Here is a 17574-nt window from a genome sequence, read left to right as displayed (position 1 = left end):
TAAAAATATGCAGCAATGACATGTATGTCTTACAAAAGAACCAAAACACCGAGTTAATAACGTTTAGTTACTATTTCAGAACATTTAGCAGAATAATTGAAAGGGACAGAGTACTAGCAGACTGAAACCTGTGATTACCTTAACCAGCATTTATTTGGAGGGTGGGGAGGGTGGGGCATGGAAGAGGTGATACTTATTTCAAATCACCTAAGTGCTTTTGTCTGAGAGCTTTATGTTGCTACTTCCTCCCAGTTGTATTATTTTTCCAGTCACTGAGGATTACATTCCATAAGAACACATGACTCACTGTGACCGTGTACTAATATTCCCACATTTCATTTTAACACCAGTTCATCATTACAAGTTGTTCTTAGAGTTATTGCACAATACTAGGTCCTTATCTGGATAAAGGAACTTATCCAGAATGCAGTTCCATTCATTACAATGGAAGAGTGAACCAGTTGGAATTAATTAAAATCAGCTCATCCTTCAAAGACTGGCTGAGGACCTTTTGCTGATAATACTTCATTTAGTCACATCAGTTGCACTACTGTTCTATTATGCAGTGTTAGTGATTTGTGATGTTCTTGAAAAATATGGGAGAATATTTAAAAGGCAACTGTACTTGCTCAGCCCTGGAATCTGAAAATTCAAAATGTTGAAAAGAAGTTTGACATTAATAAATAATTAAATGTAATTAAAAATCAACTATAATTATAAATACCATTTCTGAGCTTAGTGATGTTAATGGGCATCTTGCTGAAAGTTGGTGGTGTTTGACACTTATAGTATTACACTGTAGGAAAGCCTATATTCTGCTTTATTACTTTTAAAGATTCAAGATTTTTTTCCTGATTATACTAGTATTGAAGCAGAAAGGAAACTTGTGTAGTCTCTTGCATTGAGCTCCCACGCTGCCCATGTTGTAAATGTTATTCAAATAATGAGGCTTCCACTTCTTTTTCCAAAGACTATTCCAAGGTCTACGGTCCTGTTTGTACTAGAGAAGCTAGACAACTTCATGTGGTCCCCCTAGCATGTATGCAACAGCCTCTTACCCACGCTCCTCACAGTGCACCAGCATTGCACCTACAGTTTTTAGATTAGTCTTGCTTAAGCAAGTCTCACCATGGTGTGCCCTCTACCACGTCAGTCTCCAACATTGCAGTGGCAATGTGGATGGTGACTGTTAGTGTAATAGCCTCAGTGGTACAAACAGTACTCTCACTACCATGTGCACCAGTCACTGCTGTTTCAGTGCAAATTTCCTAATTTTTTTTTTTTTATAGCCTATGTGTTCCTTTTCTTAACTGTAGCCTCTCATTCCATAGGGCTTAAAGCTGAACTTCAGAGAGAAAGGTCCAGAAGTAACCAAGGGAGAGTAGAGGAAGGTAGAGATCAGAGACTAGGATGGTGGGTGCATAATGGATGTTTGGGCGTAATCAAGGGACAAAAGTGAAAAGACAGTGGACGCTGAGGGAAAGGAAAAGTAGCAAGAGGGCATAGGAAGTGGAGCATGAGTGATTTTTCCCCTTCCAGCTCTCTCAATTTGCCCCTTGCTCTTCACCAAGTATATTTAATTCCAAGGAGATTTCCAAATGCCTCTACTTTTGAAGGAAAGTAAATACTTGAAGAGGTTGTGGGGATGGCAAAGGGAGGAGTTATTTCTTCCTTCACACTGAGGCAGGATGATGACTGGTCTTTGTATTTGGGATTTTTTGTTTTGGCAGCAATGGAACTGGCCAGCACCAAGCGCTTAAGAATTTTATTTTAAGTAGCAGCTACTTAACACACACGAGAAGAAAAAACAGCAACATATATGGCTGCTTCAGAGCTGTAGAATTCTGCCATTTTTTCTCTTTCACAATAGTTCATTCTCTACTCCAAGCTTGGTATTGAACTTATTGAACCAGAAGATCCCAAGGAAAAAAATTTTTTTACATTGAGGGTAGGTCTAAACTTGTGGCAGCATATAGAGTATGGGCACTGCATGAGGAGCTAGCACAGGTGAAAACAGCAGTGTAGATGGTGAGGCATGGCTTAGGCAAATAGAGTAGAGCACCCTACAAGCCAGAACCCTAGAGCATATACTCTACACAGGCTCTCTGCAAGCCCAGCCATTGCCTTCCATGTCTATACTATGAACAAAGTGTGGTGTCATGCTGCCCTGCTGATGGCGCCTTTCCCAGCCATGAGGGAGACAGCAGGGAACGGTTCTGGCAAAGGGAAGGCAGTGGGGAAAGGCTCCAGCAGCTCCCTGCTGCCAGAGACTTGTCCTGCTGCCTCCACACTACCAGAGCCCTTCACAGTGATGTATAGCTGCACACAGCAATGAATGTGGACACAGCCTTTTACTGCAATGCGCACAAACCTACATGCCACTGCCATTGTAGAGAAGATCTTAGCTACTCCTCAGTTCCTTTACCCTCTTTTTTTGTATTGCATTGGCATAGCCCCCACAAAATAAAGTTTCTTGGTAAAGTGACATTTAGTAAAAAGATCTTAGTTGTCATTAATATTTATTGAGGAGAATTCATCTCTCCAAGAGAACATCCTCTTTCATCTCCATTGTTTTAGTTTTAATTTTTCCTCAATTTACTGCTTGATACATTTGTTGAGCTGATGTGGGTGAGGATATGGTTTATTGGTGATCATAGAATATCATAGAATAGGAGATTTTCCTTAACTTCCATGCTAAACAGACTTGGAAATACCTTTGGGTGCCAAATGTATTTCTTCAGAGACAGTCTACCAACCGACATTGCTCCTGACTCTGTTCTCCTCCCAGAAGCAATAGGGGTTTTGCTTGGGTCAAGAGCACAGAATCACATCTTTCATGGAGTTAAACCCAGATCTACTTAAGTACTTAGGCATCTAAACCACAGACTTAGGCACCTAAGTCTAGGGTTGAGGTGCCAAAGTCCCAGGTTTTGCTCCACGGTGATCCAGAAAACTCCTGCCAAGCCCAGTAGGCACCTAAACTCATTAGGTGACTATGTTTCAACCTCTCGATTACGCGTACTGCTGCCTCTCTTTACGCATCTGGACACCTATCTCCCACCTAAGTGGTGGTTTCCCGTTTGTGGATCCCTAAACAGAGATAGGGCCTGGTTGTGCATTGCTAAAAGGGGGAAAAGAGAGAGGCACCTCCATGCAGCCTGGGCTAGGCACCTATCTTGGAGAGAGAAGTTAGGGCTTAGCGCACACCCCCTGCTGTCAGCATCGCCCATTGGCTAGCTTAGATGGCTCCCCGCCTAGCGTGCTGGCTTTTGAGCCTATCTCTCCCCACTCAGCTTTGTGGCTCAGTATTGTTCCTGTGATTTTTCTAGGTGCCTAAAAGTTAGGTGCCATGACACTCAGCATTGCAACACTTAGGTCCCTTTGTCGATCCCACCTCTAGTGATTACTTAAAAACTTGAGGCTTTAATACCCTTATGTAAATCATGTTGTCCTCCATTATTTTATTCATGTGCACAGTTAGGTCATTTGAATATAAAGAGGTTGAGGTATCCTCTTCAAGTGCTGGGTAACTAACTTGATCTCTTTTCCATGTTCTCATATAACAGAGTTATTGATTTATTAAGCACCACCCTTTACATGTGTAATTAGAGTACTAAAAGCCTAGTTTGTTTTGTGCAGTTTGCAGTAAGTGAAATGCCCATTTATACAAATCTTTAACAAGAATTAATCTGTGGTTAATGTAAAATAAAATCAACTTGTCCTAAAACATATTTTATTGTATTTGCACTTATAATATAGGCTACCCTATTAAGGGTTTTGATTCACCTACTTTTCTTTAAAAAAGTAGGTGAATCAAGGCCTTAAATGGAATAGCTATCACTTAAGAAAAGTATTAAAGGATTAAAAACAGCTGTTGGAAGCCTGAAACGAAAGGGACACTCTCAACTTGAAATGTAGTCAATTAAAAAATAAGAGTAAAAGGTACTTTTCAGGTACTGCCTCTGTCCCCAGGTTAAATTGACACGTCTCATATTTCTGCTAATAGTCACAATCTTTCTAAAAATATTACATCATTTGTGACTTTATGAACCCCCTGACCCTGCAAAGACTTTAACAAATGCTTAACTTTACTCACTGTGAGTAATCCCATTGAGGCCAACTACTCACAGTGTATAAAGCTAAGCAGATCCTTAAATCTTTGCAGGATCGGGGCCACAGATAGTAATTCAGGTTTAAACTTTTTGTTTTGCAGTATCACCCACAATGTTCTAGGAACTCGGTATACACATATACACAGGAAAACATAGTCCTTGGCCTAAGGAGCTTACACTGTAAGAAGTCAAGCAGTATACCGAGATGGGAAAGAAGGATATAATCAAGATGTAGAATTATATACTCCTTAATGTAAAGAAAAAAAATTAAATGCAAACACTTCAACTATAACTACCCCTTAAACTGTGCTTTATTAGCTAACCAATTTTTTGTAGGTGACACGGAAGAGCTGGGACTCGCTTTCCCTCTTCTTGGAGCCAGATCTTCAACTGTGCCCAACTTTCACTGGTTGCAGCTGTGGGGGGGGGGGAGAAGCCAAAAGGGAATTGCATTTGGCTCCCCAACTTTGGGGCCATTCTAAACCAGTCCTGGTGTAACAAAGCCATGTCTGTGCTACAGGCTTCTGCCAGTATATATGTGTCAGTCAGGTGTGTTATCCCTGACCAACATAGCTGTGTCACCAAAAGCCGCTAGTGTAGATGCAGCTACACTGGCAAAACTGGTATATTTTATATCAGTATGGGGAGGGGATAAGCTATACCGGCACAGCTGGGCTTTTATCGGCATAAACTGGATCCACATTAGGAGCACTTTGCTGGCACAATATATCAATATGCTTAAAACATTAAAGCACTCCTACTGTTGATCTGGCCATAGAGTAGCTTAAGGTTAAGCATAAGGGCTGCTTTCAGGTTGCTGGCTGGATATGGTCCCTATGGAACCTGCCAGAGATTGCCAGAGTGTATTGTGCTCCACCCATGGCCCTGACACTCCCATCCATGCTCCAACACATCCCCTATGCTGAGGGTTGCAAGTGTCATCAGAGTTGTCTGACTGAAACCTTGCTGGGGATTCCTTCCAGCTGGAGGGGATGGGGGGGGAGAATGTCTCCTTTCCATTCCCTTAGCTCCATCTGAAGAGCACAAAGGGCCCAGAGCTGTGGGACAGAAACTAGTCACTAATGTTATCAAGTAGCAACTTGGTTTCCTATATTTTTGTTAGGCCCACGTATGACCAATATAATAAACAGTGTCCTTTTTAATGAAATGGTGTCTGTTAGCACAAGACTCAGAATTGGTTGTTGTTTGTTTTTGTTTTTTTTTAATTTTGAATTTAAATGCAATTCACAGTTTGTGTTTGGCAAGAAGGGTTTCCCATTCACAGAATTTGGGAGTAAGCAAAAAGGAGCAGCTTTAAATGGAACAGCACAATAAACAAATTCTTAGGTATATGTTTAATTTGAATTGTATTTGTCTTTTAAACTATGTTAATCTCCATGTTCATATTGCCACTATTTCTTTATTTCAGTAAGTAGACCGTATTAACCTGTGTCCTTATTCTGTTCTAAATTTAGAACAAATAGGTGAATAAAAAAATAGGTGTTACTCGTTTTCAGAACCTGTGAGATTCTCCATGTTTCTCTTTATTAAATACTTTTAGCAGCCAAATGGCACTCGGGAAGTATTGGTTTTCTGCTGACTACCGAGGTACAGTTTTCTTTGTGAAAGGTGATAAAGGCAAGTGGTAAATGTCCTAAGTTCATCCCCTCTAGAATTTCTGCTGTCTGCAATTATTTCCTAACAAACCCCTTTTCAAAGCAAGTCTGGTATGTAGAGGGTAGACATTTTTAATACTTAGGACATCTATCTGCTGCTGTGAGAGCTAGAAGATTTTCTTTCTTCCATGTTCGAAGAGTGAGTTTTAAACAGTTACGTGATAAATATATTTTTGTGTGTCTTACGGCTCAAGAAAGAATTTCAAGTAATTATTTTATTCATGAAACATATTTACTGCACAGGACTGAATAAACTGAGTTGTGAACTTCTTTAATTATGGTAAGATGAGACCTTTAAAGCAACACTGAGTATCACTATGCTTTGTAGACCAAGACTAGAAAAAATATGTGCAAGAACCTCCAACAAGTTTTGAACACTTTGTTTTGAAATACTGTTATACTTTGACTTTTTTTTAAACTTGATGTCAAGGAAAGGCCTCTCTTAAAAAGTTGTTATGAACAAGTACAGCTACAAACCAGAGATTCAGGCAATGAAATGGAAACCAGATGATTTAGTTGTATGTAATATGGGGAAAGATATTTCTCTAGAGGACTAAAATGATCTAATCTCCTTTGATTGTATGAAACATTATAAAAGGAATCTGCTTACAGAATAGATTTTACATAAATGGTCTTTTTTAAAAAAGGGAACTTCCTAATTTATAAATGAATTTGAAATGACAAAGTACAGTAAACTTAGCACATTTTCAAACAACAATTCCAGGCCAACATACTGGGGGTGCTAAGACAAAAGTTAGTAATTTTCTCTCTCTCTCTCGTCTGTCTTCTGTTTTTAACCCTTGATATGTTCAAAAGGACTGTCAGGCTGAAGCAGTGACTCTGGAGAATAAGTCAGGGCTATGGACCTTCTTGGGTTTTTACCTGCTGCTTGTTCTATAATTTTGGTATTTTTCTTCTCCCATTTTACCAATGCACATATTTGCCATCTCTCTTCCTAGATCCACATCTGGAAAAGCTGTCAAAGGGCTTCATGTAAGCAGGTTCTCTCTATATACTGCATGGCTGTAGAATTGTGCTCCAGCTTTCCAGACTCTCTTCCCTAGCCCACTAGGTCAATGGAATTTCTTTCCCTTAAAGACGTTGCCTATTTTGTGATGTGTACACACACAAAATACTAGATAAATGTCTGTCTGCAGCAATACGACACTGGGTTGTGATTTCATGTTATATGATGAGAATAGGGTTAGCCCTGTTCAGTACATAGAGAAGAGCTACAAAGAAAACTTGGGATGCTGCAAATAGTGTTACTAGTGAGTCAGGAGTTGGTGATTTCCTTTGTGTGAATACTGAATCAATGCACCAGCATGGTACTAGGGACATTGTGCAGCTGAAGCTGCCATTTTTGGGATGAGATGTTAAACTGAAAAGCTGACCTGTCATACATTAAAAAGAGAGGCATGTATCATGTTGTGTTTAAGGTACTGAAGTGAGACTCAGTATATCTGGATTCAATCCCCAGATTTGCCATAGTTTCACTCTGTGAACTTCACTAATTCAATCTCTCGCTTCAGTAAAATGAGGATGATAATATTACCCTACTTTACAGGGTATTTGTGAAACACTGAGTTACTAGGATGGCATAATAACCATGTAATTATTTACCTATCTACATCGCATGGCACTTCTTACAAAAAGTAAAATTGGCTAAATTTCAGCTTGATTTATTGTATCCCATCTACCTAAAAATCCTCCTTTAATTTCATTCTCCTAAAACCTATTGTTGCTCTTGGATAGCACAATGTTGTTGTTTGTGAGCCCCAACAGGATTTTTATACTGAGCTCTAAATATTGAACCAATTAGTTCTATTTATATTTGTATTGAATGACAAATTTTCTTCTATAACTTGCACTATTCTATAAACTAAAGCTAAATTATTGTTTGACAATTACTCATGTAAAACCAATTAGGAAACAGTTTATAGACACGTAACTCTAGTTTTTGATCTTTGTTCTCATAGTCTGTGTCCTGCCTTTTTTATTTTGCTTGTATTTTATCATTCTTTGTATGTATACTTTATTCCGCTGTACTCAATGGTTTTTTTCCCCCCCAATTCTTAGTATAATACAAAAGTTTAAAAAGAGTATATTTTGAGGACACATAATAGGCTACCAGGAGAAATGTTCACATCTGGTGTGATCAAAGGACTTGTGGTATATGAATGTGTATGTGGGAGGTCTAATTCTTCCTTGGGTGGATTAACAAAGAAAACTCAAACCACTATAGTACTTATCCCTCCCCCTTTATGAAAATTTACTTCCTGAACATAGAAAAACATCTAATACCTTATTTTTATCTTCTATTTTTCATTTCAAGCAGTATTATTAATTCTTATGCTTTATCTTGTAACTACTAGTTTAAAGCACAGAGCATTTTGTGTATTTCAACCACCGAAGTGGCTTTATTTAACAAGATAATAATCTTGTTTATGACGGACATTTTTGCATGTTGGAACTTATACATGTCCTAGAGTTTTGAGAACTGATAAGTGATCATTTCAACACTTCTACAGTGAATGAGCCTATAGATCCTGCCCTTTATGGAATGCTTACATTGTTTGTTACGTTCATTAGTAGCCTCTTGCAGTCTGACTCTTCAGATTCAATTCCTGCTATTTTAGTTTTCATTAGTAGTAGTAAGTTGAATGACTATATAAGTATAAAATATCTAAATGATGCAGACAACTGGTTCTGAACAACATTGTTTACAATGTGAGAGGCTTGTAATACTGGGTCATTGAATCACTTTCGTTAGGACTCTACATTCACATTACTCTGAATTATGAACACAATATCAAGTAATATATAGATAAGGCTAATTGAAGTCAGTGATGTTTGTCTATTGCCTATAAACATTAAATACTTCAGTGAAAACTATGTAAGTTCTTTTAAAGTTATCTATAAAGAGAGTTGTATTCTTCCTCTTTATGCATGCATATAACATCAATTATTGTCCTTTTACTTTGCACTTATGTAGTACTATTCATCTTCAAAGCATTTTACACATATTTAGTCATTGATCTACTCTATGCCAGATTTTCAAGTTGCTATGTATACGTATGATCTCAATATGAGAAATTATACAGATGAGTGATGGATAAAATAACAGCAAAAATACTTCAATAATCTAGTTCCTGTACATCAGTGTCTGTAATTATTAATGTTAATAGTTCAGTTAATTAGGGTAATAGAACATATGCTATTGAGTAAAGAAGTAGTGAGTAAAGAAAGGGTGGATTGATTGAATGTATGCAACTGGACATATAGTCAGTCCCAAAAAGAAGTGATCAACATCAGTGCTTGGGGTATCCTACTGACCCCCAGCGTCTGATTTGGATATGGATAGAGACTTCTTTACTGTTTTTAATTAAATAAATACTACTGGGAATTGTGTGATTATGGGAGACTTTAACTTCCCAGGTAGAGATTGGAGGACAAGTGCTACTAAAAATAGTAGGACCCATATTTTCCTGGGTGTGATAGCTGACAGATTTCTTCACCAAATAGTCGTCGAGGTGATGCCATTTTAGATTTGGTATTGGTGAGTAGTGAAGACCTCACAGAAGAACTGGCTGTAGGGGACAACCTTGGTTCTTCGAGTGCTTGCTTATGTCCATTCCATTGTAGGTGTGTGTGCTTGCCACATACACTAGTGCCAGAAGTTTTTCCCTCAGTGGTATCCGTAGGGGACTGGCTCTGGTGCCCTCTGGAGTGGCATGCGTATGCACTGGTATAAAGGGCGCCACTGACTCCCCCCACCCTCAGTTCCTCCTTACTGCCAGTGACGGTGCTGGAACGTCTCCTTGCATCAGCAAACTTACTCTTCTCAACTGTGCCAAGTTGTGAACTTTCTGTTTATAGTTGTTAGAAATTCGTTAGTTTTATAGTTCCCTTAGTATAGATTTAGTGTTAGTTTGTTAGTCCCAAACGGGACTTAGCATAGGGATGGGGCATGCCCCAGTCCCCAGGCTTCAAACATTGTGATTGTTGCAAGAAATCCATGCCAGTCAGCGATCCCCATAGAAGCTGTCTGAAGTGCTTAGGGGAAACCCACATGAGCGACAAATGTCACATTTGCAAGAGCTTCAGACTGCAGACCAAAAAGGAGCTGGACATTCGTCTCTGAGCAGGGCCATCCCTGCCCATACGCAAAGTACACAGCTGCGTAGGGCACCAGGAAATTTGGGGCACCACATTTCCTGGTGCCCTGCGCAGCTGCGTGATGCTCCAGCCCCTGCTCCACCTCTTCCCAATGGCCCCGCCCCTGCTCCGCCCCACCCCGCCTCTTCCCACACCTGCCCCGCCTCTTCCTGCCCCCACTCCACCCCTTCCCCAAAGCCCCCGCCTTTCTCCGCCCCCAATCTCATGAGGTCTGCTGTAGGGTGGTGCCTGCACTCACCGCACAGTAAGTAGAGCGACCCGGCCCCAGCCTGCTCCGCTCCGCCGGTGAGTGCTGGGGGGCGGTTCCCCTCTGCCTCCCAAGGCTGGGAACCAGGGGAGCAGATCGGAGCGGGCTGTGGCCGTGGGGCAGTTGCGTAGGGCACCAAAATGGCTAGGGACGGCCCTGTCTCCAAGTGCTCCTTATGGAGTTGGCCCTGGCACCGGCCTCAGAGCTGACCAGATAGAACTCTGCTCCTAGCACCGCGGCCTCAGTGCTGAGCACTGGCCTCAGACCGGCGCCGATCCCCATCCCTGGTACTGGCTAAAAAGCAAAGAAAGGCCAAGAGGGGGCGATCTCCTATGTCCCATAAAGGGAAGGAGAGGACCGGAGAAGAGCAAAGACCTGTGAAGGGCAGTTCTTCCCCTCCAGACGGTGGCCAGGCTCTGACACCCGCTGAATGGTTGGGCCCACTCAAAGATCCACCCGCCACCCTGGGGAGCAGCAGAGGCACTTGGCACATGGCGGTGCTGTCCACGCCTGAGGCCTTTTAGGCCACTAAGGACATTCTGTCCCTGCTGATGCCGCCCATGCCGGCCACTGAGGTTCCCCGTTCAAGGGGTAAACCAACCTTGGGACCCTTTCAATGGTCCCCATCAGAGTTTCTCGCAGCAGGGGGCGCCCTGTTAGCACTCGCCCAAACAGCACCACTAGCCCCCAGATGCGGGTCAGATTGCCTGTCAGAGTACCCGGCGTAGGTCCCTGGACTCCAGGCAGTGTTCCTCGGGCTCGAGGCGGCGATCGCCAATGGGCTGGCGCAGACCTGCAGGAATGGCACCAGTTCCACATGGGAAATTATTAGTTAAATTGGAGAAGATGGGGATTAATATGAGAACTGAAAGGTAGAGAAGGAACTGGCTAAAGGGGAGATTACAACAGATCATACTGAAAGGTGAACTGTCAGGCTGGAGGGAGGTTACTAGTGGAGTTCCTCAGGGATCGGTCTTGGAACCAATCTTGTTCAAATTTTTATTACTGACCTTGGCACAAAAAGTGGTAGTGTGCTAAATAAAATTTGCGGATGACACAAAGTTGGGAGGTATTGCCAATACAGAGGAGGACCGGAATATCATACAAGAAGATCTGGACAACCTTGAAAACTGGAGTAATAGAAATGGGATGAAATTGAATAGCGCAAAGTGCAAGGTCATGCGCTTATGAACTAACAACAAGAATTTTTACTACAAGCTGGGGAGTTTCAGTTGGAAGCGACAAAGAAGGAGAAAGGCCTGAGTGTATTGGTTGATCACTGGATGATTATGAGCCAGCGATATGTGAAAAAGGCTAACACAATCCTAGGGTTCATCAGGCGAGGTTTATCCAGTAAAGATAGGGAAGTGTGTTAGTACCATTATATGAGGCACTGGTGAGACCTCATCTGGAATACTGTGTGCCATTCTGGTCTCCCATGTTTAAGAAAGATGAATTCAAACTGGAACAGGTGCAGAGAAGGGCTGTTAGGATGATCAGAGGAATGGAATACCTACCTTATGAGAAGATATTCAGTGAGCTTGGCTTGTTTAGCCTAGCCAAACACAGGCTAGGGGGAGACATGATTACTCTCTATAAATACATCGGAGGGGTAAATACCAGGGAGGGAGAAGAGTTATTTCAGTTAAATGCCAATGTTGCCACAAGAACAAATTGATATAAATTGGCCATCAACAAGTTTAGGTTGAAATTAGACAAAAGTTTCTAATCATCAGAGTAGTGAAGTTCTGGAACAGCCTTCCATGGGGATCAGTGGGGCAAAAACCTAACTGGCTTCAAGACTGAGCTTGATAAGTGTATGAAGAGGATGGTATGATGAGACTGCCTACAATGGTATACAGCTGAGCTGCGACTGCTAGTAGCAAATATCCCCAGCAGCCAGTGATGGAGCACTAGATGGGGAGGGCTCTGAGTTACTACAGAGAATTCTTTCCCAGGTTCTTTCTAACTGTTGGGTCTTGACAAAATGCTTAGGGTCTAACTGACCTCTATATTTGGGGTTGGGAAGGAATTTTCCGCTGGGTCAGATTGGCAGAGACCCTGGAGGAGTTTCACTTTCCTCTGCAGCGTGGGGAACAGCTCACTTGCAAGTTTAAACTAGAGTAAATGGTGGAATCTCTGTAACTCGAAATCTTTAGTTTAAATCATGATTTCAGGACTTCAGTAACTCAACCAGAGGTTATAGGTCTATTAAAGCAGTGAGTGGACAAGGTTTTGTGGTCTGCAATGTGTAAGGCAGTGGTGGGCAACCTGTGGCCCACAGGCCGCACGCGGCCCATCAGGGTTAGGGTGACCAGATACCAAGTGTGAAAAATCAGGACAGGGGATGGGAGGTAATAGGAGCCCATATAAAAAAAGCCCCAAATATCGGGACTGTCCCTATAAAATTGGGACATCTGGTCACCCTCATCAGGGTAATCTGCTGGCGGGCTGTGAGACAGTTTGTTTACATTGACCGTCCTCAGGCACGGCCGTCCGCAGCTCCCAGTGGCCACGGTTCGCTGTTCCCAGCCAATGGGAGCTGCGGGAAGCAGCGGCCAGCATGTCCCGTCTTCCCGCTTAGCCTCTTCTAAACTCTTAAGATGGAGAAGTTGCTGTTCTGTTCTCTTTCATCCCCTTTCCATATCACTGTACTCTCCCTTCACAGAGAATTGGATAAGTACATGGTAGATTGGTCCATCAATTCTATGGGCCAAAATGATCAGGGACACAACCTGATGCTCTGGGTGTCCCTAAACCTCTGACTGCTGGAAGCTGGGACTGGATGACAGGAGAATGGATCACGTAATAAATTGCCGTGTTCTGTTTACTCCTCTGAAGCATTTGGCACCAGCCACTGTAGGAAGACAAGATATTGGGCTAGATGGACCATTGGTCTGACCCAGTATGGCCATTCTTATGTTTACAGTCTCCTGTCCAGTCTCCCCCTCGTACCCTTTCAGTACCTTGCCCTATCCTGTCCAATATCGTGCCCCTTCTCCCTCCCATTTCCTGTCAGGTCTCTGTGCCCACAGTAGCCTTGCCTGCACCCTCACATTCCTTTGCCCAACAGTCTCACTGCTTTCTTTCCTTCCTTTGCATTTGTGTTTGCCTAGTCCTAGTGCAGATGTCAAACTCCATTGTGGATCTGTTCAATTTGCATATCTGAAAATCAGCCGTAAAGTAAGTTAAAAATACACAATAGAGATCCACGCTGCAGCTCAGAGGGAGTTGCTTCCAATGTTTTAGTCTTTTTCTGTCTGCATTTTTGTTCATTTTTAATCTCAACAATCCTTTTCCTTTGCCAGACGAAATGAATCCTCAGAAAGAGGAAGTCAGTGCCAGCCTCCAAGTGTGACTGACTTTCTGGGTAGCTGTGATTACATCATTCCACCTTCCTTTGTCCTGGTAAAAAGGTGTCTAGGAGAATAGCATTACTTTAAAAATAAGCCCTTTGCATGAATAGCTTTTCTCTGGTGAATATAGATGAACCGTGCTAAAATCCGTTTTATATCATGCTCTAGTCAGGGAATTTGCCTGCACTAGGATTTCCCCCCTATATTTTACCACTAGTGAGCTCTACTGCTGATAGCAACAATGGGAACTCTATTGTAGACAGAGCTCTAGAAGGTTGCTGGCATTTTTACCACAGTCATTGAGAGCAAGCAAACACAGTGATTAAAACATAATTTGCACCAGCTGGAAATCTAGGGAAGAAACGCAGTGTAGCTAAGAGTGCATGGGTACAGTTTATAGCATGGTGGTTCATCCATTTCTCCACTGTCCAGGGAAACTATATTAGCATCCTGCTAGCAAGACCTGTGTTTAAACCCAATTCTGGCTAAAGATGCCTTGAACTCTTATGTAAACAGGGCCTGAATTTTTCTGGCTTTTATGGGTTTATTTTAACCTTTGTTGTTTTGTCTATATTTGTAATTTGATTTATTTTATGGAGGTTTGGTTGAAAAGCATGCCACTATGCTGTGAGTATTGAGATCCATGGTGTCATTAGATGTAATTTAAAACATAGCTGCATTTTGTGTATTACTCTTAACATACAGTCACAGTCTACCATGTGATGACCTTGTCTGAAAGCAAGGGACATGTTCGTATACTTAGATCCATAATACTGAATGTTACTATATGCACAATAGTAATTTTTAAACGTAATTGTCTTAGGTGTTTCATGTATTATTTTGAAATAAGAAAAGAGCCCAACCCCCACAGTTGGCTAAGCATAGATTTCTAACTACTTGTGACTGTAAATTAGCATTCTAAATTTGCTTTTGTAAGTTCAGCCTTGGTATTCATATGAGAGCTCACTTATATGCCACTGTTAATGTAAAATGATGTTTGGTCTCAATTTACATTAGTCTTCCTGTTCTCTCTCCGCAGAGTTTGCCTTTCGTGTAGTAAATGCATCCATGGCCTTGGATTTAGCATTTGGCATACTGTGTGAGCTGCTTCAGCAGTGGAATCAAACCAGTGCTGGTGTCCCAGTGTTACTGGAGTGGCTGCTGGGGGAGGATGAGCTAAAAAAAGATTTGGAGACTACAACTCTGGTAATTCTAAAAACTACTTAATTTCTGGAGATGGAACAGACTTAAACTTTAAAGTAAAACATTCACAGTGACAACGGTCTGTTTAAAATAAATAAATAAATTGGGCCTGATCCTGCAATTCTCATATAAGTAGTCCCATTGATGTCAACACTAAACCATACTCTTTTTAAAAAAAGTTTAATGAACTTCCTGGGTTATTTTAACATATCAGTTGTCACCCAACATTTCAAAGATGCAGGGCCTGATTTTCAGAGGTGCTGATCATCTATAAAACTGATTGATGTTAATAGCTGTTTTAGATGCTCAGCATATCTGAAGTCCAAGTCCATTACTCCTGCTACTATTGGTTTACTTCATGCTATTGTACTAGTTTTTCCAGAGCTTTCAACTTTTGTTATATTCTGTGGGCTCAATACTACACAATCTTACGCACATGAATCATTCTCACTCATTGAAACATTGACTTCAGTGGGTAGGACTATTTGCATAAACAAGACTTCGCAGGATTGGGCCTACAGAACTTAATATTGTATGTTAGGAGCTAACTTGCCTTTGAAAGGCCAAGCAATATGAATATAATACTATAAAGTAAACTGGTAGTAGTGGCAACAGCTACATCTTTGAAACACTGGCTGACAACTGATATGATAAAATGACCATTCAAATGTCTTATGAAACTTTTCTTAAGCATTTGGTTTAGGTATGTCTTTTTGATGTTCTACTACTGTTTTGTTGACTGATGTAATTTTCCTTTATTAATTAATCTACTCCAAAAGCTCCATGATATGCCCAATTACCATACTGATTACAGAGGGCTCTGCATAATATAAGACAGTGACACAGTGGAAGGCAAGCTAATTCTGCACTCCCCAACATGCACATTTTAATATTTAGGCTGTTTTTTACTTCCACTATTTCAAAAATAAAAATTACATCATAAGTGCCTGATTTCTGGAGATATGTCATTGGCACACTGGGAAACTTTGTTTTTTGCTTTCCAAATCTTTGAATAAATTGAAGATACGTATATGAATTCTTACCCTCACATAAAACAGCAAATAAACTGTTTTAGTAATATTTTATATCCGCATTATTTCCCCTTAATGTTGTTTAATATTGGATTATTTCCCCTTTATCATCAAACCACTGATCATTGTTGTTTTTCTTTTCATTGAGATGGAAGATGACAACCTGTTTAATAAAGGGGAAGTGAATTTTTGGGCAGAGACGCTGACTAACGTCAGACAACTTAGTAAACATCTGTTCTTGCTCATACCAGCCACTCGCTTAAATTCGCCAGATCAAGGAGAATTCCTTCGATTGGCAAGAAGAGCATCTGATCAAGCGAAGCTTGTTACACAGCTTCTTAAAGAGCTACCTCCAACTCCAGAATTTTCCAAAACTGTGGAATTCACAAGATTAGCCATTCAGAACGAAAGAATATCAACTTGCCTTAAGATATTAACCTTGCTTGAACTTGATGATGAAACTTGCAAGAACAAAGAAAATCCTGAAAAATGAAACACTGGCAGTTTGTCCTGTGCTGGTTGTATAAATTTTACTACATTGTGAACAAAGAGTTGAATTCTCTCTAGGTTTGGACGGGATATATTTGTTTAATGACTGTAGTAAACTTTTTTAATAGTATATGCTAAAAACACATTTTTCATGAGTCCATTGAATCTTTGTCAGAATTGCTGTAGGAGAATATTTTTTTAATGCATTTACTAATTTCATTCAGACCAGCATAGTTTATTGCAGCTACTGTAGGACGCAAAGCAGCTAACCTTAATATTTTCCATTCATCCAGGTGCAAGCCACCTGCAAATCTGGTGTGTTTTATCCCACAAGTTATTCTTCCTCTACTCCAATGCCATAATTCTTGACTTTGTTTTTCCTTTTGTCAGCATGTAGCAATTCTTAACACACTCAGAGTATTAACCTGATACTGTTTTATTTTTTTTAAAAACTGTTCCTAAAAAAAAATATTGGCTTCCCTTGCTTGCTTATGCCAAGCCTGAATCAGAGTTTTTAACTTCATTCCATTTTTAACCAGGGGGAAGTAAAGGAGCCTGATTTTTAAAAGTGACCTCTTGTTTTGCAGGTGCAAATAGATGTGTAAGTGCTGCCTGATTGCTCCTGCAAAGAAAATAGGTATCAGAGTGCTAACATTTTTGCCTTCAAACCAGAGGCTGGGTTTGAAGCCCTTTCCAGAATGAAAACCACTGTGTTCAAAATAAAACGTATGAGGTCATGCTTGCTCACCTAGAGTATGCTTTACTCTGTAAGTAAGGTCTGAGTAAAGATAGTAGAATCGGGCCTTTACAAAATAGAGCAAATCTGATAGCAACCTTCTGATGGTGATCAGAATAATTTTATTTTGACATTAATGTCTGTTTTAGGAGATTTGGAATATAGCAATGTGTTGTCTCAAATCATCAAAACAGATCTGGAGTTCTCTTATTTATGTGTGCTTTGTAGATTTCTCTTTCTGAATTCTTGAATTTGGTTCCAAGATAATAATAAGTTCAAATAAATAATTAAAAAGACTCAGTGCATTATTTAATCAAGAGCTAAAACCTGTATAGAATGCATGCAGTAACCAAAACAAAGATATAACTTGCTTTAGACTGATTTTTAAATTATCACTGCAAGAGTGATGGGGTTATGAGCAAACAGTGATTCTTTATTTGCACTTTCACCCTTTCTTGTCTTTTAGTAAATGTTAATTTGAAATCTTACTGAAAAGTACACCTCTACCCCGATATAACGCGGCCCGATATAACATGAATTCAGAT

General features: G+C 40.7%; 1 protein-coding gene across 1 annotated transcript in view; it reads left to right on the top strand.

The window, feature by feature from the left end:
- Positions 1–17574, top strand: part of THADA (THADA armadillo repeat containing) — a 324328-nt gene extending 306754 nt beyond the window's left edge. The window contains exons 37-38 of the mRNA XM_029911747.1: positions 14610–14776; positions 15953–17574. Coding sequence (XP_029767607.1) covers positions 14610–14776; positions 15953–16297 — 512 coding nt within the window. The 3' untranslated portion in view covers positions 16298–17574. The remainder of the gene's footprint in view (positions 1–14609; positions 14777–15952) is intronic.

The sequence above is a fragment of the Terrapene carolina genome, unplaced genomic scaffold, assembly GCF_002925995.2.
Source record: "Terrapene carolina triunguis isolate 2854851 unplaced genomic scaffold, T_m_triunguis-2.0 Scaffold120, whole genome shotgun sequence".
Taxonomy (NCBI): Eukaryota; Metazoa; Chordata; order Testudines; family Emydidae; genus Terrapene; species Terrapene triunguis.
Note: the sequence above shows the minus strand (reverse complement) of the source record. Positions and strands in the feature narration are given on the sequence as shown.